Below are 23,824 nucleotides of genomic sequence, written 5' to 3' on the forward strand. Positions count from 1 at the left end.
TTGTTTTACGCTGCCATTTTTAACTTGCTGATTTGTAACCCGCGGTATCTTTTAAACTGTTGCTTTTATTTGGTATTCCTGAGCTTTTGCCGTGCATAAGGTGCTCTGAGCACTACGGTTAACGAGTGACTAACTATTAGCACCAGCGCATAAACATTTATTTCTTCCTTCCCAGATCACTGTGACGGAAGAGATGACAGCTCCAGCCACTGCCTCGCAGGAAGAGAGGAGTCAGGAATGGGAGACCGAGGTGGGGGATGACTTCAGCCTCTTCTACGACAGCTACTCTGTCGACGGCCATGCTGATTCCGACAGCAAGGTAACGCCAAGCAAGCTGGGGCTTGTCTCTCGCAGGGCGGGTGGCGCTGTGGTTTAAACCACTGAACCTCTTGGGCTTGCCGATCGGAAGGTCGGCGGTTCGAATCTGCGTGACAGCGTGAGCTCCCGTTGCTCTGTCCCAGCTCCTGCCAACCTAGCAGTTCGAAAGCACACCAGTGCAAGTAGATAAATAGGTACCGCTGCTGCGGGAAGGTAAACGGCTGGCCACATGACCCTAAAAGCTGTCTGTGGACAAATGGTGGCTCTCTTGGCCTGAAAGCAAGATGAGCGCCGCTTTGTGCTTCTTATTTTTGAGCACGTTTGCCTTGCTGGAATGTGCCCTTGAACTCTGGCTTATCTGAATGGAGAGATAAGGGCGTAGGAAGCCCATTTAGCTCAGTGTTGCCTACATTGGCTGGCAGCAGCTTTCTGAGATTTCAGGCAGGGAGATGGTGGGGATCGAGCCTGCGACCTTCTGCATGCAAAGCAGATGCTCTTCCGCTCAGCTGCAGGCCTTAATACCTGAGAGATGCAGGTGCGTGACTATAGACGCCTCTGCCTTTTGTGTGGCTTGACTGTATCCTATTGTATAAGGAAGGATTTCCCAAACTTGGGTTTCCCGCTGTTTTTGGAGCACAACTCCCATCATCCCTAGCTAGCAGGATCAGTGGTCAGAGACATAGAGAATTGTAATACAGTGGTAAAAAGGTAAAGGTAAAGGTACCCCTGCCCATACGGGCCAGTCTTGACAGACTCTGGGGTTGTGCGCCCATCTCACTTAAGAGGCCAGGGGCCAGCGCTGTCCGGAGACACTTCCGGGTCACGTGGCCAGCGTGACATCGCTGCTCTGGCCAGAGCCAGAGTCGCACACGGAAACGCCGTTTACCTTCCCGCTGGTAAGCGGTCCCTATTTATCTACTTGCACCCGGAGGTGCTTTCGAACTGCTAGGTTGGCAGGCGCTGGGACCGAGCAGCGGGAGCGCACCCCGTCACAGGGATTCGAACCGCCGACCTTTCGATCGGCAAGTCCTAGGCGCTGAGGCTTTAACCCACAGCGCCACCTGCGTCCCATAATACAGTGGTACCTCGGGTTAAATATTTAATTCGTTCCAGAGGTCCGTTCTTAACCTGAAACTGTTCTTAACCTGAAGCACCACTTTATTTTTTTTTTTTAATAGATATTTATTGAGATTTTACAAAACAGAAACATAAGTAAGACAGACATACAACAAAAACAGATATATCAAAAAAGAAAAAGAAAGAAAACAATAAAAACATTTAAAAGAAACAAAGAAGAAATCCAATTTTTAACTTCATAGTTCTATAACCCTCTTTCTTGACTTCCTCACATCTCCCTTTTTTGTGTTCCCCTTTACACAATCAAGTTCAGCAAATTCTGACCCTCTTTCAAACCTCCTTTATAATTATATGTTTCAACCTATTAGGTCTCCAGTTTTTCTTCTCTTTCCACATCATTTTTTACCTAATCTTTATAACTTAGTCCCTTATACCACTTAATATACATTTGACATAACATTACTCTGGTCTTTTCCCTCTTTCTTTTTCACACTTTTTTGCATACTCCTTTTGACTATGTCACTAATGCCATATTGTCTTTATATCCAACATCTTTTTAACATTCAAACATTTTACAATATTTGTGCAAATAGTCTTTAGTCTGAAGCACCACTTTAGCTAATGCGGCCTCCTGCCTCCGCCGCACATTTCTGTTCTCATCCTGAGGTGAAGTTCTTAACCCGAGGTACTATTTCTGGGTTAGCGGAGTATGTAGCCTGAAGCATATGTAACCCGAGGTAGCATTGTAACAACAACAACAACAACAACAATAATAATAATAATAATAATAGTAAATTTATTACTTATACCCCGCCAATCTGGCTGGGCCACTCTGGGCGGCTTCCAACAGAATATTAAAAACACAATAAAACATCAAACATTAAAAACTTCCCTAAACAGGGCTGCCTTCAGATGTCTTATAAAAGTCAGATACAGTGGTACCTTGGGTTACATACGTTTCAGGTTACATACGCTTCAGGTTACAGACTCGGCTAACCCAGAAATAGTACCTCGGGTTAAGAACTTTGCTTCACGATGAGAACAGAAATCGTGCTCCGGTGGAGCGGCAGCAGCAGGAGGCCCCATTAGCTAAAGTGGTACCTCAGGTTAAGAACAGTTTCAGGTTAAGTACGGACTTCCAGAACGAATTAAGTACTTAACCCGAGGTACCACTGTAGTTGTTTATTTCCTTGACATCTGAAGGGAGGGCGCCACTACCGAGAAGGCCCTCTGCCTGGTTCCCTGTAACCTCACTTCTTGCAGTGAGGGAACCTCCAGAAGGCCCAAAACCAAAAAATTGTAGTCCAAAAACAGCTGGAGACCCAAGTTTGGGAAACCCTTGTATAAGAGTTGCATCTGTTGCTCTGATCGCTTATGCCTGTGGTCAGGCGGCCTTCAGAAATTTGCCTGCAAGGGAATTTGGCCCTCTGGTGGAAAAATGTTCCTCATCCCAAGTCTGGATTGCCTGAGGTATAGATACCTGTGGCTTCACAGAAAAAGGATCCCCCTTCTGGATACACATAAGACACCCAAATGTTCAGAATACAGTTGTGCCTCGCAAGACGAAATTAATCCATTCCGCGAGTCTCTTTGTCTTGCGGTTTTTTCGTCTTGCGAAGCACAGCTATTAGTGGCTTAGCAGCTATTAACGGCTTAGCAGCTATTAGCGGCTTAGCGGCTATTAACGGCTTAGCGGCTTTAAGAAAAAGGAAACAAACTCGCAAGAACTCGCAAGACGTTCCGTCTTGCGAAGCAAGCCCATAGGGAAATTTGTCTTGCGGAATGACTCAAAAAACGGAAAACTCTTTCGTCTTGTGCGTTTTTCGTCTTGCGAGGCATTCGTCTTGCGAGGTACCACTGTATTTGCCCTGAGAAACTGACCGCTGGTTTTCCTAGGTAGCAAAGGACCATTAGGGCTGTGTGAGCCCGTCCTGTAGTTGTTTCCACAGTAATTGACATGTGCCCTTCTCCCTCTTGACTGTTGTAGCCTTCTCCTGTTCAGAGTCAAAGCACGGATTTCTTAATTCACGTTGTCGCACCCCCCCCTTTTTGCCTGACAGTCTGATGCAGATGTTGCTGGAGAGCATATGAGTGAGGAGGAAGAAGAGGAGGAAGAGGAAGAGGAGGAAGAAGAGGAGGAGGAGGAAGAGGACGATGAAGATGATGACGAGGAAGAAGATGAAGACGAAGAGTCGGGTAACCTCTCTGATAGGGTAGGTTGAGGCTTGCCTTGCCATGTTTTCAAATTCTCTCTTTCTCCTTTTAACCAAACTTCCTCAACCAGGTGTCCTCCAGATGTTTTGGACTACAACTCCCATCAGCCCCGGCCAGGGGAGCTAATGGTCAAGGATCAAGGGAGTTGTAGTCCAACAACTTCTGGGCAGCTGAAGGGCAGGGAAAACTTGTTTTCTCTTTCATCATCATCATCATCATAATTTATTATTTATACCCCGCCCATCTGGCTGGGTCCCCCCAGCCACTCTGGGCAGCTTCCAACAAAACACTAAAATACAATAACCTATTAAACATTAAAAGCTTCCCTAAACAGGGCTGCCTTTAGTTGTCTTTCATTGCATTCTAAATTTTAATTCCCTCCTTGTTGTCACCCCTCACACTATACATTTCATTCCATTCATTTTTGTTTTTAACCTCTTCTTGCCCTCCCCCCCCATTTTTCTTCCCTTTCCTCTATAATTTGTTTTTCTGCATTCACATTCTTTGCTCCCTTTCCAGTTACAATCTTGTGCGTACCTGTGAGTAAGTCCCACGGAACTCTGTGGGAGCTTAAACCCTGAGTAGACATACAGTCGGCTTGCTGTATGCAAGCCTGATTGATTGTTAACCTTCTCTGGGACAAGGGAATAGCGGATAGGTTTCCTAACAACTCTCAGCACCCTTAACAAACTGCAGTTCCCAGGATTCCCTTGGGAGAAGCCACGGCTGTTTAAAGTGGTATCAGAGTTGTCAGGAGCCAGCCAGCAATAAATCACAGGGTGTAAATGAAGTTACCCTATTTTTCGCTCTATAGGACACACTTTTCCCCCTCCAAAAAGTAAGGGGAAATGTGTGTGCGTCCTATGGAGCGAATGCAGGCTCCTTGGCTTCAGTGATAGCAACGCCAAGCCTCCGAAGTGCTTTGCGTTGCTTTCACTGAAGCCTGGAGTGCGAGAGGGGTCGGTGTGCACTGATCCCTCTCGCTCTCCAGGCTTCAGGGATAGCCGCCTGAAGACTCTGGAGCGCAGTGGGACCTCGCGCTGCGCTCCAAAGGCTTTGGGTTCCTTTCGCTGAAGCCGGAAGAACAAGACTCTCCTGACTTCAGCAGAGAGGGAGAGCTGCGCAGCGCCCCTTCAGCCAAGCGGGAGGAGAAATGGAAGGGGCTCCGATTCTCCTGCTGCTTTGCTGAAGGGGCGCTGAGCAGAGAGAGGGCGAATTTTTCCCCCCCTGTTCTCCCCCTCCTATGGTCCAGTGCGTCCTATAGAGCGAAGAATACAGTAACTCTTTATTAGAAGAAACAAGGTCAGCTCAAGGGTGCCAGGCCTAATGAACATAGCAACTCTTCTCGGTAGGTCTTGCCCCGTGGCATAGCTGTCAACGTTTTCCCTTTTTTTAAGGGAAATTCCCTTATTCCGAATAGGATTCCTTGCAAGAAAAGGGAAAAGTTGACAGCTATGCCCTGTGAGGCAGTTGTGGGGACTGAAGGTCCTTGCCTTCCCACCGCTGCCTAAGTCCCCTCCTTCCCTGGGTCCTTCCCAAGTAATCTGAGACTCCGTTGCACACCTGTCTCTGCTCCTCCCTCTTCATACCTCTTCTGGTTCTGGGAGACCAAGGCGGAGGGGAGCTGGTCGCAGCAGCGGGAGGAGATACTTTGACTTCTTCCCAAGCCTGACTCAGCTCTGCCTCTTGGCCCCCCTCGCCTCCTGCTTCAGCTTCCGCCTCTGATTCTGGACTTTCTCTTCCTCAGCTTCTTCCTGCTCACTTAGCTCTGTGACCTCTTCAGCTTCCAACACCTCGTCCTCCCAATCTTCACCCTCTGACCACTCATTGTCATCTCACCACTTCTCCCCAGGCTCTGAGCCTTCTTCCCTTGGGGGTTACCCGGTTTCAACCGTGTGGGGTGATTGTGGCCTCAGAATACTACTACTACTACTACTACTACTACTACTACTACTACAAATATATTATTTGTACCCTGCCAATCTGGCTGGGTTTCCCCGGCCACTCTGGGCGGCTTCCAACAAAATATTAAAATACAATAATCTGTTAAACATTACAGTGGTGCCCCGCAAGACGAATGCCTCGCAAGACGAAAAACCCGCTAGACGAAAGGGTTTTCCGTTTTTCAAGGCGCTTCGCAAGACGAATTTCCCTATGGGCTTGCTTCGCAAGACGAAAACTAATCCGCTAAGCTGCTAATAGGGTTGCCTCGCAAGACGAAAAAACTGCTAGACGAAGAGACTCGCGGAACGGATTCTTTTCGTCTTGCGAGGCACCACTGTAAAAGCTTCCCTAAACAGGGCTTCCTTCAGATGTCTTCTAAAAGTCTGGCGGTTGTTGTTCTCTTTGACATCTGGTGGAAGGGTGTTCCACAGGGCGGGTGCCACTACCGAGAAGGCCCTCTGCCTGGTTCCCTGTAACTTGGCTTCTCACAGTGAGGGAACCACTAGAAGGCCCTTGGTGCTGGACCTCAGTGTCTGGGCAGAACGATGGGGGTGGAGATGCTTCTTCAGGTATACTGGACTGAGGCCATTTAGGGCTTTAAAGGTCAGCATCAACACTTTGAATTGTGCTCGGAAATGTACTGGGAGCCAGTGTAATTCTTTCAAGACCGGTGTTATGTGGTCTCGGCCGCTTCCAGTCACCAGTCTAGCTGCCGCATTCTGGATTAGTTGTTGTTTCTGGGTCACCTTCAAAGGTAGCCCCACATAGAGCGCATTGCAGTAGTCCAAGCGGGAGATAACTAGAGCATGCACCACTCTGGCAAGACAGTCCGCGGGCAGGTAGAGTCTCAGCCTGTGTACCAGATGGAGCTAGTAAACAGCTGCCCTGGACACAGAATTGACCTGCGCCTCCATGAACAGCTGTGAGTCCAAAATGACTCCAAGGCTGCGCACCTGGTCCTTCTGTATAAGGCAGCTTCTTATATGTTCCTAAGTGGAGAAGCCAGAGGTGGAACTTGAGGCTTCCCAATCGAACAACAGCACCTTCCTCAGACTTCGTTTTCTCACCCTGCCCCTTTTCCTGCTCCAGAGCGCAGCCTCCAGCTCCAAACGAAAGGCCAGGAAGCGCTGGCGGAACGACAGCCCCTGGGTCAAGCCGATGCGCAAACGGAAGCGCAAAGAACCAAACCCCAAGGATGCCAGAGGTGAGTGCTTGTCTGATGGCTCCAGAGCCACGACCTGGGATGGGAGGGAGAAAGTTAGGAAGATGAAGCAACAACAAGAGCAGTACAGTGGTACCTTGGGTTACAGATGCTTCAGGTTAAGGACGCTTCAGGTTACGGACTCCACTAACCCAGAAATAGTACCTCGGGTTAAGAACTTTACCTCAGGATGAGAACAGAAATCACGTGGCAGCAGCAGGAGGCCCCATTAGCTAAAGTGGTACCTCAGGTTAAGAACACTTTCTGGTTAAGAACGGACCTCCGGAACGAATTAAGTTCTTTACCCAAGGTACCATTGTACCAGTAAGACATGGTTGGGGAACCTCCAGATGATGCTGGACTCCAACTCCCATCAGCCCCAGTCGGCATGGCCAGGGACGATGGAAGCTGTGATCTCATAACATCTGGAGGGCCACAGCTTTCTCCACTTCCCCCCTTGTAGTGCTAAGTAATACAAAACCCATGATATAGCGTGTTGTATATTGGCCAGCCCCGTCCAGTGTATCCTCACAGCCCTTCTGTCTCTCTCAGCCAAGGCTGTGCTGCTCCGTCTATAGCCCCAGCCGATGTTAAACCGCCATTTCCCAGAAGTCCTAGACAGAATGGCCAATGGCAATGGATGATGGGATTCGTAGTCCAACGATATTTGGAGGGCCTCCGTGAGGCTTGACATCCTTGCAGTGGAATTTGGCATTAATTTTTTTAAAAGACGAAGTGCAGAGACACCTGGCAGGCTGGAATGGTTTTCCCTTCCCTTCAGACATTCCTTTTTCTCTTTCTCCCTCTCCAGGGCTGAATGGTGGCCCAGCAACCACACAGAGCGAGTACACGGAGGTGCCTCTTGGCTGTTTGGAACTGCCCAACCAGGGGGCGCTGTCCCCCAACAATGCCGGTGCGTCCAAACCCAAACCCAGCTATGAATTTGTGGGTTGGGTGGCTTTGAGCAAGCCTTGTTCACTACTTCCTTGTTCGCCTCTTGCGCTCGCTGGGACTGATGGGAGTTGTAGTCCATCTGAAGGTCGCAGGAGGTTGACCTAAGAGAAGTTTTCATGCCTGTGTCCTCCTCAGTGGACGGAGCTTGAGAGACTTTGCCTCAGTTTAAAATAACCTCTTTTAACACTGGGCACGCTGGTGATCAGGAAGCGATGGTGGCAGCAGGCCCCTTCTTAGGAGAGGGGAACATCTTGACCACTGATAGCAAATGCAGAATGAAGTCTCCTTGCTGCTCAACCCAACCAGAGTCTGGGTACCCAATAGACTTCATTTAGGAGTTGCGATGTCTCCATGCACACCCATACCCAAGTTTTTAAAAACTGACTTGTCTAGTCTCTCTGTGTTTATGTGCAACTAGTTTTAATTGGTCTTTGAAAGCAATCTTAACAGCCTAGGTCGCCCCAGAATAGAAGGCAAGGAGAATTGTTAAAAAAAACTTATTTGAATATTATTCATATCCATTGGCTATAAATAGAAGACATCAGGGCAAAACTCTTTACTGTTAGGCAAGTTGAGGTGGTTTGCCTCAGGTGTCAGATTTTACTGGTTCTGCCTCGAGATTCATTTTGAAAAGTCACTAATTGTCATTTTTTTTATATTGATACTGTTATTTTCACAAACTGAGGAGACTTAAAAAACCCCAAACAGAATTCAAGTGACGTTCTTGTTAAAGGGATATAATTATTTAAGATGTCTGTCCTTTTAATGAGAACTGTTCTGTTCTATAGTTTGGTACTGTTATTCTGACAAATTGAGGAGGCTTTAAAAAAACCAAAAACCTACCCCAAGCAGTATTCAAACATAGTTCACATTAAAAGGATATAATATATTATTATTGTTGTTGTTGTTGTTGTTGTTATTCTTAATACCCCACCCATCTGGCGGGGTTTCCCAACAGAATAATAATAAAGCGATAAAACGTCAGACATTAAAAACTTTAATGCCAATAAATAAATAAATAAATAAAATCATTACTTATACCTCACCCATCTGGCTGGGCCTCCCCAGTCCCAACATAATAAAAACACAATAAAAACTTCCCTAAACAGGGCTGCCTTCAGGTGTCTTCTAAAAGTCAGATAGTTGTTTATTTCCTTGACATCTGATGGTAGGATGTTCCACAGGGCGGGCGCCACTACCGAGAAGGCCCTCTGAATATTATTAAAGATGCCTCTCCATTTAACGAGAACCGTATTATATTCTCCGTAATGTACATTTTAAGTATTTAGGAGGATTAAATTGATTGGAATGCTAACGCCAGTGAAGATGCCATTTTAAAACTTTGTGGCTCACGTGCATTAAGATTGCTCCACGAACATAAATAGCTAGCTTAAAAGTGTTTTCAACCTCAAGTGCCAAACGCCATTTCTGTAAAGGGTTAATAGAGGAGGGTTTTGGATGCTACTTGTGCGACCAGGGGATGGTTGCAGCATCCAGGGAGAAGGCTATGCAGTAGAGGCAGGGTTTTGTTTTGTGAAAAGCAGCCATTTCTGGGTCCTATTTCCTCCCCTTTTTCTTCCCCGCTACAGGGGTGTCGAATGAGACGAGTTCTCTGGAGACGGAGCGCTTTGAGGAGTTGCCCCTCTGCTCCTGCCGCATGGAAGCTCCAACCATTGAGCGCCTCAGCCAGCAAGCTGGAAATCAATGCATGGCAACTGAGAGTGCGGATGGAGAGGTAAGAAAATAGGGGATATCTGGAAGAAGCTGTTATTGAACATATATTAGAGGCCTCCTCCTCCTTTTGTCCCGTTACAACCCTGGAGATCCATTGCAGGCCCTTCATTTATTATAAAGCATCATCGCTTTTTCCTTTTAGCAGCAAACTCAGGTGATGAAAATGAGAGGGCTGCCCCAAGGTTTGCGGAAGTGCATATATATATATATATAGAAACAATTAAACCTTAAGGGGACAGAACAAACAAACAGATCCATCAGCAGCCCAGTGAGGACGACTTATTCTCAGTCGTTACAGAATGCAGAGCTTCAGCTGGAGAAGAAAATCAAGGGGGTGTTTGTGGAAGAGTGGAATGATCTTGTCTGGAGGAAATTGTTTGCAGTGGCCAGCAGGCCAGAAATGCTTTTAATTAATTAAAAAAATGGCTGTCTGGAACCCTGAATGGGAGTGCCCTGTTAGGAAAAGGATACACTGCAACATTTTGTTCCAGTTTCTAATGCTTAAGCGTAATAATTACTAGCGATGGTGATGAAAGCGATTACTATTGTTATTATCGCCATCATTATCATTATTACCTGTGCGTGTCATGCATCAGGTTCATCCTGTCGTGAGACATCTCTCTCTCCCCCCCCCTCTCTCTGACTCAAAGTTAAATGGAAGAAGAGTGCCAAAATGTCTCTGAAAGGTGTTGTGCATGCACACAGAAACACAGATAGATAGATAGATAGATAGATAGATAGATAGATAGAGGAGCATTTGGGCATGTGAGCAGTCTAAAGCTGTACTGCCCTGCCTCCAATGTGAGTCGTAGGCCGTAGAGAGCAAGAGAGCGACCATCTTGTTTGCTTATTCACAGCTGAACGGCTGCAGCAGTAGCATCTTGAAGCGGGAGACGATGCGTCCCTCCAGCCGCGTTCCCCTCATGGTCCTGTGCGAGGCCCACCGAGCCAGAATGGTGAAGCATCACTGCTGCCCTGGGTGTGGCTACTTCTGCACTGCGGTGAGGAAAGGAAACCCAAAGGAGGGTGTTTGGTTTGCAGGACTTGCTAGCAAGTCACAATTGGGGAGGCACCACCAGAACTCATGAGGCGTCTGAGAGGAAGATTGGATTCCAGATTGCACCTGTCTGTGCTGGGGCCCTGGTGAAAGAACATAGCATGGCCTCAAAGCAGATGAAGCCACCTCATTATTAATATTATTACTTAAATTTGTGTACCACCCAGACCGCAAGTCTCAAAGCTAAACAGGTCTGGGTCTGGTCTGTGCCCAAATAGATGATCCTTTGAGAATCCCGTGATGAAAGAAACGTGGAATATAAATGTTGCTGGCAGTTGTTGTTTTTTAGGGCTGTGGGAATAAAAGTGTAGATGAGAACATAGCTGGATAAGGCCAAAGGCTTATCAAGTCCAGCATCCTCTGGGAAGCCAGCAAGCAGGTGCCCAACTTGCGAGTCCTACCAACAGGTATTCATGTTGTGAACCGCCCTGAGATTGATGGGTATAGGGTGGTATACAAATTTAATCAATAATAATATTCAGAGGCGGGACGCAGGTGGTGCTGTGGGTTAAACCACAAAGCCTAGGACTTGCCGATCAGAAGGTTGGCGGTTCGAATCCCTGCGACGGGGTGAGCTCCCGTTGCTCGGTCCCAGCTCCTGCCAACCTAGCAGTTCGAAAGCACGTCAAAAGTGCAAGTAGATAAATAGGTACCGCTCTGGCGGGAAGGTAAACAGTGTTTCTGTGCGCTGCTCTGGTTCGCCAGAAGCAGCTTAGTCATGCTGGTCACATGACCCGGAAGCTGCACGCCGGCTCCCTCGGCCAGTAAAGCGAGATGAGCGCCGCAACCCCAGAGTCGGCTACGACTGGACCTAATGGTCAGGGGTCCCTTTACCTTTAATATTCAGAGGCATGCTGCCTTTGACAGTGGAGGCAGACCTGCCATGGCTGATCCAGCCTTATCTTCCCATGAATTTATCTAATCCTCTTTTTAAGCCACCCAACCCAGTGCCCATCTCGGCATCTTGGGGCAGTTTAATACTTGGAGCCAGACCAGGGGCAAGCCAAGGTCCCTTGAGGCCTGTTGTTGAGGCTCAGGTCTGAACTGCAGCAGGAAGAAGCCAGGCTTCCAATATTTACACTAGGCCCTGTCAACCCAGAGAGGTTTCTTACAGCTTGGCAGTTGCCAAGGCCCTTTGCTTCCCATCCTTGTTTGCCGCCTTTGTCTGGAGAGGGCTCTGGGACACTTCTGGAAGCTCAGCCATCGAGCTCAGGAGTTTCCTGAGGACCCTCGTACCTACGGGACCGCCTCTCCCGATATGCCCTACAGAGGACCTTAAGGTCCATAAATAGCAACCTAGGGGTCCTGGGCCCTAAGGAAGTCAGGTCAGCCTCAACCAGAGCCAGGGCCTTCTCAGCACTGGCCCCTGGTGGAACGCTCTGCCTCATGAGACCAGGGCTCTGCAGGATCTGATTTCTTTCCACAGGGCCTGTAAGACAGAGTTGTTCCGCCTGGCCTTTGGCTTGGAATCAACTTGATCCCCTTCCCCTCTTTCTTTTTTCCTTTCTCCTTCTGTGATGGAACTCCTATTTGGGGACTTCCCTGGCTTTTTCCTAGCCCATGTAGGACCAGTCTGGATAGTTAGCCTTGGTGAAGACTTAATGTTTTTATCCCCTCAAAAGTTTTTAATTGAGTTCCACTGAAATGAGGCTGGATTTTAATGTTTGAATGTTGTATTTTAATTTTGTTTTTTAAGCTGTATTCTAATCAATTGTTTTTATATTTGGTGTTAGCCACCCCGAGCCCGGTCTTGGCTGGGGAGGGCGGGGTATAAATAAAATTTATTATTATTATTATTTCCCTTGCCCCTTTCCGATCCTTCACGGCCTGTTTTCCTGCCCCAGGGCACCTTTTTGGAGTGCCACCCTGACTTCCGCGTGGCCCATCGCTTCCACAAGGCCTGCGTGTCGCAGCTCAACGGCATGATCTTCTGTCCGCACTGTGGGGAAGATGCTTCTGAGGCCCAGGAGATCACGATAGCCAAGGCGGACACCTCCACTCCTGTCCCCATTCCACCTTCTCACGGCCAGGGAGCCTCTGAGAGCACAGGTCGTGCTGACACTACCCAGCCCAGGTGAGACCAATGATGGCCAGCTAGAAACCAGGACCTCTGGCTTCTCAGAAAATGAATAATGCGGGCTTTTCCTTGGTGACTTACGTTTTTAGACATTAAGCCTAAAATAAAACATTGTACGAAACATTTACCGTATTTTTCGCTCTGTGAGACGCACCAGACCACAAGACGCACCTAGTTTTTGGAGGAGGAAAACAATAAAAAAAATATTATGAATCTCAGAAGCCAGAACAGCAAGAGGGATCGCTGTGCAGTGAAAGCAGCAATCCCTCTCACTGTTCTAGCTTCTGGGATAGCTGCGCAGCCTGCATTCGCTCCATAAGACGCACACACATTTCCCCTTACTTTTTAGGAGGGAAAAAGTGAGTCTTATAGAGCAAAAAATACAGTATGCATTTATTTCTCATCTCTCTCAGAGGAGATGAGAAATAAATGCATAATTGTATTTTTTAATTTTTTTAAAATTAATTTTATTAAATAATACAAGAATATAAAAAACAAAAAACAAATTTCAGTCATATGCATATATACATAATTATTTTCATATTTCTATCAATGTTTAGAAAAGAAGGAAAAAAGAAAGATTAGACAATAGAAAAATATTTACCATAAACAATGCATAATTTTAGCAAAGAGCTACGATTCCCAGAGTTCCCTGGGAAGAGGGATTGTTAAACCACTCTTGGAATTGGAGCTCTCTGAGGGTTCTTCTAATAGCACCAGTAGAAAACTACAGTTCCCAAGATTTTTGGGGGGTGGGGTGGGGGGAACCAAGTCTGTTACTGGGGTGTCATTGCGCTTTAAATGTACAGTGGTACCTCGGGTTAAGTACTTAATTCGTTCTGCGGGTCTGTTCTTAACCTGAAACTGTTCTTAACCTGAAGCACCACTTTAGCTAATGGGGCCTCCCGCTGCCGGAGCACAATTTCTGTTCTCATCCTGAAGCGAAGTTCTTAACCCGAGGTACTATTTCTGGGTTAGCTGAGTCTGTAACCTGAAGCGTATGTAACATGAAGGATATGTACCACTGTATAGTGTGTACAAGATTATTTCACAGCTCTTTGTAATCTCCTTTCCTCAGTGCTCGGATGCGGGGGGGCTCAAGCGTAGAGCCCCCGCAGGACGATATGGCGGGTCTCGGCCCAGGGATCGACAGTGCGGGGCCACGGCTGACCCTACCAAACGGGGCGGTACTGTCCGCTCAAGGCCTGCCTCCAGGGCCCGGCCGGGAACAATTGGAGCGGGCCCTGGTGGTACAGGAATCCGAGCGGTAAGTGAAGCACTCTCTCGCTCTCTCTGTTTTCATGGAAGCAAGAGTGGCTATTATTGGGACGCAGGTGGTGCTGTGATCTAAACCACTGAGCCTCTTGGGATTGCCGATCAAAAGGTTGGCAGTTCAAATCCCCGTGATGGGGTAAACTCTCGTTTCTCTGTCCCAGCTTCTGCCAACCTAGCAGTTCGAAAGCACACCGGCGCAAGTAGATAAATAGGCACCTCTGCGGCAGGAAGGCACATGGCGTTTCCGTGCACTCTGGTTTCCGTCTCGGTGTCCCATTGTGCCAGAAGCAGTTTAGTCATGCTGGCCACATGACTCGGAAAGCTGTCTGTGGACAAAGGCCGGCTCCCTCGGCCTGAAAGCGAGATGAGCGCCGCAACCCCATAGTCACCTTTGACTAGATTTAGCCATCCAGGGATCCTTTACCTTTATTACTGTTTTTATTGTATTGGTGAATATTTATTAACTTCAAGCAGTGTCGTGGGGTTTTACAGTAAAGCAGATTAGGGGCAATTTTAAATATTTGCATGTGGGGCAAAGGCATCGGCCGGAGAGAAAGCTTCCTCTTATTTATTTTGTTATTTATCGGTTGCATTTATATCCCACCTTTTTCTCCATGGAGCTCAAGGGGGTTGCATGGTTCTCCACCGGGTCATTTAATCCCCGCAACAACCCTGCGAAGTAGGTTAAGCTGAGAATGAGTCACTGGCCCAACGTCACCCAGTGAGCTTCCTGCCCAAGTAGGGGTTCAAACCGTGGTCTCCCAGGCCGTAGTCCGACACTCTAACCGCCACAACACACTGGCTCCTTTGTGATCTCTCTCAGGCGCAAGAAGCTGCGTTTTCACCCCCGCCAGCTCTATCTCTCGGTCAAGCAAGGGGAGCTCCAGAAAGTGGTCCTGATGTTGCGTAAGTACCTCTGAGCATCCTTTTCTCTGATTCCTCTGCGTTGTAGACATTCAGATGGGGAGGCTAGTGGCAAAAACAAGCATACAGTGGTACCTCAGGTTAAGTACTTAATTCGTTCCGAAGGTCCGTACTTAACCTGAATCTGTTCTTAACCTGAAGCACCACTTTAGCTAATGGGGCCTCCTGCTGCCGCCGGGCCGCCGGAGCACGATTTCTGTTCTCATCCTGAAGCAAAGTTCTTAACCCGAGGTACTATTTCTGGGTTAGCGGAGTCTGTAACCTGAAGCGTCTGTAACCTGAGGTACCACTGTACTTTAAAAATAAAAAAAGTCCTGGTTTTGACCTCTAAAGCCTTTAACAGCTCAGGACCTCAGTACCCCCAGGACCACCTCTTTGCCTATGAACCTACCTGGACCCTGAGATCATCTGAGGCCCCTTCTTCGTGTGCACACCCCCCCCCCACAAGAGGTCCGGAGGGTGGCAACACAAGAACAGGGCCTTTTCTGCAGTGGCTTCTCATTTGGGGAACGCTTTCCCCAGGGAGGCTCACCTGGTGCCTTCATTATACACCTTTAGGCGCCAGGCAAAAACATTCCTCTTAAACCAGGCTTTTGGCTGATTGATATCCAATGCCCTTTTAAAATGTGTTGGGGTTGTTGTTGTTGTTGTTGTTTGTTGTTATTATGTGTTTTTATATTGTGGTTTTATGTTGTAACCGCCCTGAGACCTGTGGGTATAGGGCAATATACAAATTACATAAAAATTAATTAATTAATTAATTAATTAAGTAATTAACAGAGTACCCCCATAATATGGCTAAGAGGTGGTTCGGGAATGCTCTTGTGGGCTGCATGCTTTAAAACATTTCTACAGTGGAACCTCGAGTTGCGAACGTGATCCGTGCGGGAGGCACGTTCGCAACCCACAGCGCCGCGTCTGCGCACGGACGGGTCGCGATTCGGCTCTTCTGCATCTGAAGGCAGCCCTGTTTAGGCAAGCTTTTAATGTTGGATGTATTACTGCATTTGAATATTTGGTTGGAAGCCGCCCAGAGTGGCTGGGGAAGCCCAGCCAGATGGGCGGGGTACAAATAATAAATTATTATTATTATGCGCAAAGTGTGATGTGGTGCTTCTGCGCATGCACAAGTGCCGAAACCTGGAAGTAACCCGTTCCGGTACTTCTGGGTTTGGCGCGGTGCGCAACCTGAAAACGCATAACCTGAAGCGTCTGTAACCCGAGGTACCACTGTATCTGTTTTTGCAAACTGTGTCTCAGCATCCATCAATTTCAGTAGGCAGCATATGAAGACGTCTAGGGCACAAGCGTCGGGGACCCTTAGGGTGCATGCAAAACCCCTCTTGCCTGGGGAACGGCCGCAGCTTAGTGGGCAGTGGACCCAATGGTCTGACTCTGTATAAAGCAGCCTCCTCTGTTCCCTTGGGGTTTTGTGAGCTCTCAAACGGAATGCGCACAGACCCCTGACGGTTTCGAGGAGGGCCTTCTGAAGAGAGCAGTGAAAAGACAGGTTTCTTTCCCAGTCTTTCAACGCCTCTTCATGCCCAAGGACTGAAATCCGTGTTAGGGAGGTTAGTGACTTGCTTCTTGTAGCCGCTTCTGCATGCGCTTGGGAAGTAGCCCTGAGGCGTCCTGCTTAGCAAGTTGCTTTATCTCTCTCGGCTCCCAGACGTCTGCCCTTCCTTTCCAGTGGACACCTTGGACCCCAATTTCCAGAGCGAGCAGCAGAGCAAGCGGTTCCCGCTGCATGCCGCGGCACAGAAGGGCTTCCTGGAAATCTGCCATGTCCTGCTGCAGGTGCGACACGTGTGTGTGTTTGTGTCGTGTGTCTGTGTATTTTGTTAGTAAAATTCAGCTCCGGTCCTCCGAGCTGATACGGCTCATCTTCACTTGAGCCCAGCAGAGTATAAAACACCCAACAGAAGGATGAGGCAGATATGGCTACATTGCTAAGCTTTATTTCTAAGCTATGCAGAGAGCATACAAATATACATCTCTGTGAGAAGCAGAGAGCAACTCCAACAACGAAATGACAGAACAAGGAAACGGGAAACCAGTAAACGTCACATCCCGTCTCCCTTTCCCGTGGCAATCCAACAGTATCTGGACTGTGGAATGAAAACATAGTCTTGTGACTACCAGCAGCTGCTCAGTGAGGGAAACAGAAACCAACACATTTGGGCCTCTGCTGCCTTTCTATCCTCTCCTGGATACAAGCTGAACTCTTTGCCCTGAACTCCCCATACCCACAATTTGCAATTGGAACAGGAATGAAAGAAATATAAACCAGGGTGAATTTGATTTAAATCAAATTGATTTAAATCACACTTTAAATCACTAGTCAGTGATTTGATTAAAAAAAATTTTTTTTACAGAAAGACTCATGCCTGCTGGTATAATCTCAATATTTACAACCAGATGAAGATTTCATTTTTGAAATAATAAATTTTCAGAGTAGTTTTTACAGTTCTATAAAAAATTACTGATTTGGTTATACTGTTAGAAATACACAGACCGATAATTATGAAATTATTGTGAGGTTTAATAAGTTAACTGTTTATATCTGGACAATTTTTCTGCTGGAAGGAGAAAAATAATCATTTCCTTAATAGCAATTTATACAGTTTATTTAACTAAAACAATAAATAACATTATAGCATATGTATCCGTGTTTGTTAACTGATGTGGTTAAACAATTTTTTTAAAAAACAACAACCGTAGACTGTGTTTTAGCACACATGAAAAACTTAAAACAAATCCTTATTTCCTGATGACTATAATGTATCTTAAATAGAAAACTATCTTTAGAAAGGTTTTTCCTCCAAAAGCATTTTATTTTTAAAATCCAATTTAAATATAAAAAATCCAATTTAAATAAATAAACAAATTGATTTTATTTATTTAAAATCATTGATTTTTATCCACCCTGAAATAAACATCATGACAGCAAAAAGTAACAACAAACAAAACTCGATGGCCAGCTGTCATTGGCAAGAATATTCCATCTGTTAGATCTATATAACTGTCTGCAGTTTTGCCCCATCTTTTCTTCCCAATCCTTTTTCTTATATTCTTTAGCCTTCCCTTCACCAACTCTGCCACCTTCAGCCACTCAAACTTCCCCTTGTTTCTAATATCTCTGCCCATCCTTCCTCGATGACATACGAAATTAGGCCTATCTTCGTTGGTTGACTAAACTAGACCTTTCCTACAAACTAGGCCTATCGTATCCTAACTAGGTGAGCCTTTAGTGTCTGGCTAAACTGTTTAGAAGGGACGCGGATGGCGCTTTGGATTAAACCACAGAGCCTAGGACTTGCCGATCAGAAGGTCGGCAGTTCGAATCTCCGTGACAGGGTGAGCTCCCGTTGCTCGGTCCCAGCTCCTGCCAACCTAGCAGTTCAAAAGCACGTCAAAGTGCAAGTAGATAAATAGGTACCGCTCCGGCGGGAAGGTAAACAGCGTTTCCGTGTGCTGCTCTGGTTCGCCAGAAGCGGCTTAGTCGTGCTGGCCACACGGAAGCTGTACGCCAGCTCCCTCAGCCATTAAAACGAGATGAGCACTGCAACCCCAGAGTTGGCCACGACTGGACCTAATGGTCAGGGGTCCCTTTACCCTTAAACTGTTTAGTGTGACATGTGAGCTAGGTTTGGGCTTGCACAGTGGGGAATATACAAGCCCTGTTTAACTTTTCTTCTGCCCCCCAGGCTGGTGCTAATATAAACACGATGGACAAATTACGCCGGACCCCGCTGATGGAGGCTGTCGCAAACAACCATGTGGAGTTAGCACGTTACCTGGTCAAAAGAGGCGGCTGCGTTTACACTAAGGTCAAGAGGAGAATTATTATCTGTGTGGATGAGAGTGGGGAAGGCACCCCTCTTAGAGGGATATTTGGGCTGTTTGTGAGAGGGTTTCGTTGTAGGGGCAGAGATGCTATTTACCGTATTTTTCGCTCTATAAGACACACTTTTCCCCTCCTAAAAAGTAAGGGGAAATATGTGTGTGTGTGTGTTATGGAGCGAATGCAGGGTCCATGGCTTCAGCGAAAGCAACGTGAAGCCTCCGGAGTGCAGCGGGAGCTCCCGCCTTGCTCCGGAGGCTTCACGTTGCTTTCACTGAAGCCAGGAGAGCGAGAGGGATCAGTGCGCACTGATCCCTCTTGCTCTTCTGGCTTTGCTTCGCTGGAGAGGTGCTGCACAGCTTTCCCTCTCTGCCAGCGCCCCTTCAGCGAAGCGGGAGGAGAAATGGAAGGGGCTCCGTTTTCTCCTGGTGCTTCTCTGCAGTGGCGCTGCGCAGAGAGGGAGAGAATATTTTTTTTCTTGTTCTCCCCCTCTAAAACTAGGTGCATCTTATGGTCTTATATGTACCCCTGGAATGGCCTCTGTGCCTTTGAATTCCACAAGTGCACCTGTATAACAACAACAACAACAACAACAATTTATTATTTGTACCCCGCCCATCTGGCTGGGTTTCCCCAGCCACTCTGGGCGGCTTCCAACAAAGATTAAAAATACATCAAAATGTCACACATTAAAAACTTCCCTGAACAGAAAGTTGAATTTCTGCACGTCTGCAACAAGGCAAACGTAGCCTAGGGGCTAGATTGACATTAGCATCGTTGTGTGATGCGTGTCTGCAGCGGGGCATGCACACAACCTGTTTTGTGAACACTGCACTGTGTGAGAGGGGCCGGCCACAGTGGGTCGTGTGAGTGGGTCATGCTAATTGCTAGAGCTGAGGTTGAATAGCTGTCTGAGGGCAAAGGAGATTTGGTAGGAGAACCTGGGTGGTTCCCAACATTTTGCCCACCTAGCCCAGTATTGTCTACACAGGCTGGCAGCAGCTCTCCAGAGTTTCAGGCAGGGACTCTTTTTCCAGCCCTGTCTGGAGTTTGTGAGGGAGACACACGGCAGCTGAGTTGTTGCTCTTCCTATCAGGTCAGGTGAACATGGGAGGAATGTGCAGGGAAGTAACAGACGAGGGACACATGGTAGGGTTGCATGATGAGATGCTTGTTACACACACATTAAATTACTCAGGTTAAGTGCTGGCCTCACAACGTGTTTGTGGGATGCCCTGTGTGAGGTGCATCTGTCTCCCTCATCACTGACTTTCAAGAGGAATTCGAAAACACCCTGTTCGCCTAAGTGTTCAGGGACTGAAAATACTGATCCTAACAACACAGGGATTACTGGCTGAGAGAATGTTTCTAGAATGTTCTAAGTGGTTTTAGAATGCTTATATATGCAGTGGTGCCTGGCAAGACGAAAATAATCCGTTCCGCGAGTCTCTTCGTCTAGCGGTATTTTCCTCTTACGAAGCATCCCTATTAGCGGCTTAGCGGATTAGTGCTATTAGCGGCTTAGCGGCTAAGCTGCGCTTAGCGGCTTAGAAAAAGGGGGGGAAAGGGAAAAAACTTGCAAGCCCATAGGGAAATTCGTCTTGCGAAGCGCCTCGGAAAACGGAAAACCCTTTCGTCTAGCAGGTTTTTCGTCTTGCGAGGCATTCGTCTTGCGGGGCACCACTGTATATATATGTGTGTGTGTGTGTGTACACACACACACACACACACACACACACACACACACAAACATGCACATCGTATATACAGTTGTACCTCAGAACTCGTACACCTTGGTACGCGTACGTTTTGGCTCCCGAACGATTGAAAACTGGAAGCAATTGTTCCGGTTTTCGAACATTCTTTGGAAGCTGAACGTGCAGCCAGTCGGAAGCTGCGTCTTGGTTTCTGAACGTTTGGGAAGTCGAACGGACTTCCAGAATGGATTCCTTTCGACTACCAAGGTACCACTAAATCGATATGTTTGCCACCCCTGGACTCCTTCAGGAGGAAGGAATAAATAAACCACAATAAATAAATTTCTGCTGGTTTTTATCATCCCGGTTGGTGCCACTGCAGGAGGATGATGGCTCTACCTGTCTCCATCACGCTGCCAAGAATGGAAACGTGGAGATGGTCAGCTTGCTGCTCTCCACAGGGCAGGTGGATGTCAACGCCCAGGTGAGAAAGGGGCTCGTTGCAAGTGGGAATTGGGGCGGACTTGCAGTGTTTCCCCTCCTCCCCTCCACATCTTGGTCTGTGCATGATTATTATTTTGTGGCACTTACACACTCGCACATATCTGTGTGTAAATAGTTGAAGCTGTGTACGAGGGAGCAAAAATATTTAAAACAGATTTATTGAAAACAGCAGCTCTACAACCATCTTTTGTGAAAACGCACACTGAAATACAGCAATGCTTAAAACGAATTATTTAGGTGGTTTGTAAACTGCTTGGTCAAAGAGCTCTTCATGCGGTACAGAAATGAAATTGTAAGTAAAGCATAGATAAAATCCACAAACTAGTTTAAGAAACAAATGTGCCTAAAACCATCATCGTTGAGAACAAACATATATAAAAATTAAAAACAAACAAAATGAATATGGGTAACTAAATCACGTTTGGGTAGCCTCCCTCACTGAATAAAGGTGTTCTGTAAGTGTCTAAACGCAGGTGGCGCTGTGGGTTAAAGCCTCAGCGCCTAGGACTTGCCGATCGAAAGGTCGGCGGTTCGAATCCCTGCGGCGGGGTGCGCTCCCGCTGCTCGGTCCCAGCGCCTGCCAACCTAGCAGTTCGAAAGCACCTCCGGGTGCAAGTAGATAAATAGGGACCGCTTACCAGCGGGAAGGTAAACGGCGTTTCCGTGTGCGGCTCTGGCTCTGGCCAGAGCAGCGATGTCACGCTGGCCACGTGACCCGGAAGTGTCTCCGGACAGCGCTGGCCCCTGGCCTCTTAAGTGAGATGGGCGCACAACCCCAGAGTCTGTCAAGACTGGCCCGTACGGGCAGGGGTACCTTTACCTTCACCTTTAAGTGTCTAAAGCAATGCTTCATGTCATAATAGACATTATAATTATTTATTTGGGAGAGATTTGCTTTGTTCTTGCACCGGAGGTCCAATTCTCAGCAGGTGAAGGGAAAGTCCTCTTGATAGAACAGTATCTGCGAGATGCCCACTCTGACACCTTGACCTTGAACTTGGCCCAGCAGCTAATTGGCAGGCAGTGCAATTCTTCCAATAGCACACAACCGCCTTTTGAGCCACAGGCCTGCTGTTGCCCTCACACAAGCCTCCTCTCTCTCTCTTTTCCCATGTTTAGGATAGTGGCGGTTGGACTCCCATTATCTGGGCAGCTGAGCATAAGCACATTGAGGTGATCCGCATGCTTCTCACCCGTGGAGCCGACGTCACGTTGACTGACAATGTATGTGAGTTTTTGGTCCCCTGGCTCCCGTGCAGGATGAGCTCAGGCTTGCAAAGCTGGCGCAAAAGAAAAGTGGGTGGGGCTTGCTCTAGATTAAATGGACTGTACCACTTTGGCCTGCAGGTGGGGAGAGGGGTTATATTATAATAATAATAATAATAATAATAATAATAATAATAATAATAATAATAATAATTTACTATTTATACCCCGCCCATTTGGCTGGGCCTCCCCAGCCACCCTGGGCAGCTTCCTACTGAATATTAAAAACAATACAGCATTAGACATTAAAAACTTCCCTAAAGAGGGCTGCCTCCTTCAGTTGTCTTTTAAAAGTAAAATAGTTGTTTATTGCCTTGACATCTGCTGGGAGGGTGTTCCACAGGGCAGGCGCCACTACCGAGAAGGCCCTCTACCTGGTTCCCTGTAACCTCACTTCTCGCAATGAGGGAACCGCCAGAAGGCCCTCAGAGCTGGATCTCAGTGTCCGGGCTGAACGATGGGGGTGGAGACGCTCCTTCAGGTATACAGGACCGAGGCCGTTTAGGGCTTTAAAGGTCAGCACCAACAGTTTGATTTGTGCTCGGAAATGTTACGGGGTTGTTTTGTTTTTATTCGTGATTGTATCATGTATTTTGTGTTTTTCATTTTTCATTTTTATGCTGTGAACCACTCTGATATCTTTGGATGAAGGGCAGTAATAATAATAATAATAATTTATTATTTATACCCCGCTCATCTGGCTGTGTTTCCCCAGCCACTCTGGGCGGCTTCCAACAAAACACTAAAATACAATAACCTATTAAACATTAAAAAGCTTTCCTAAACAGGGCTGCCTTCAGATGTCTTCTTAAAGTTTGGTTGTTATTTTTCCCTTTGACATCTGCTGGGAGGGCGTTCCACAGGGCGGGTGCCACTACCGAGAAGGCCCTCTGCCTGGTTCCCTGTAACTTGGCTTCTTGCAGCAAGGGAACCACCAGAAGGCCCTTGGCACTGGACCTCAGTGTCCGGGCAGAACGATGGAGGTGGAGATGCTCCTTCAGGTATACTGGGCTGAGGCCGTTTAGGGCTTTAAAGGTCAGGACCAACACTTTGAATTGTGCTTGGAAGTCCAAGAGCGCATTGCAGTAGTCCACGCAAGAGATAACCAGAGCATGCACCACTCTGGTGAGACAGCCTGCAGGCAGGTAGGGTATCGGCCTGCGTACCAGATGGAGCTGGTAAACAGCTGCCCTGGACACAGATTTGACCTGTGCCTCCATGGACAGCTCTGAGTCCAGAATGACTCCCAGGTGGCGCACCTGGTCCTTCAGGGGCACAGTTACCCCATTCAGGACCAGGGAATCCTCCACATCCAACCACCTTCTGTCCCCCCAAAACAGCACATCTGTCTTGTCAGGATCCATCCTCAACCTGTTAGCTACCATCCATCCTCCAACCGCCTCCAGACGCACACACAGGACCTTCACTTATCAAATTTATCACAAATTTGATAAATAATAATAATAATATTATTTTTTTGAAGAAAATGTGCATTCACATTTTTAAAAAGCACACAACTCTCTGCCAATAGAAAGCACTGGAAATGTTCTACCTCTTAATGTGCTGGTTTTCTGTTGATTTTAATGTGGGTGAGCGTTTCATAAATGTGACCCCCATCTCACTTGAAGCCTTGAGTGGTACAGTCCATCCAGTCACCTCAACGTTCTGTCACCCCCTTCTGCTGCACATGTGGTTCTGACCCTGAAGCCCGTGGCTTTCTAACGAGTGGGATAATCAG

At 47.3% G+C, this 23,824-nt stretch overlaps 1 protein-coding gene across 3 annotated transcripts in view; it reads left to right on the top strand.

Annotated features, from left to right (window-relative positions):
• Window positions 1-23,824, top strand: part of EHMT2 (euchromatic histone lysine methyltransferase 2) — a 45,718-nt gene that overhangs the window by 9,595 nt on the left and 12,299 nt on the right. For 2 of the 3 annotated variants that reach the window (XM_079958337.1, XM_079958339.1), the window contains 13 exons: window positions 176-319; window positions 3,456-3,608; window positions 6,643-6,757; window positions 7,566-7,667; window positions 9,298-9,443; window positions 10,300-10,443; window positions 12,344-12,573; window positions 13,655-13,843; window positions 14,675-14,757; window positions 16,445-16,572; window positions 18,483-18,605; window positions 20,699-20,800; window positions 21,940-22,044. In XM_079958337.1, coding sequence (XP_079814463.1) covers window positions 176-319; window positions 3,456-3,608; window positions 6,643-6,757; window positions 7,566-7,667; window positions 9,298-9,443; window positions 10,300-10,443; window positions 12,344-12,573; window positions 13,655-13,843; window positions 14,675-14,757; window positions 16,445-16,572; window positions 18,483-18,605; window positions 20,699-20,800; window positions 21,940-22,044 — 1,764 coding nt within the window. The remainder of the gene's footprint in view (window positions 1-175; window positions 320-3,455; window positions 3,609-6,642; window positions 6,758-7,565; window positions 7,668-9,297; window positions 9,444-10,299; window positions 10,444-12,343; window positions 12,574-13,654; window positions 13,844-14,674; window positions 14,758-16,444; window positions 16,573-18,482; window positions 18,606-20,698; window positions 20,801-21,939; window positions 22,045-23,824) is intronic. The other variant, XM_079958338.1, reaches the window with a different exon arrangement.

The sequence above is a fragment of the Podarcis cretensis genome (genome assembly GCF_951804945.1).
Source record: "Podarcis cretensis genome assembly, chromosome: 2".
Taxonomy (NCBI): Eukaryota; Metazoa; Chordata; class Lepidosauria; order Squamata; family Lacertidae; genus Podarcis; species Podarcis cretensis.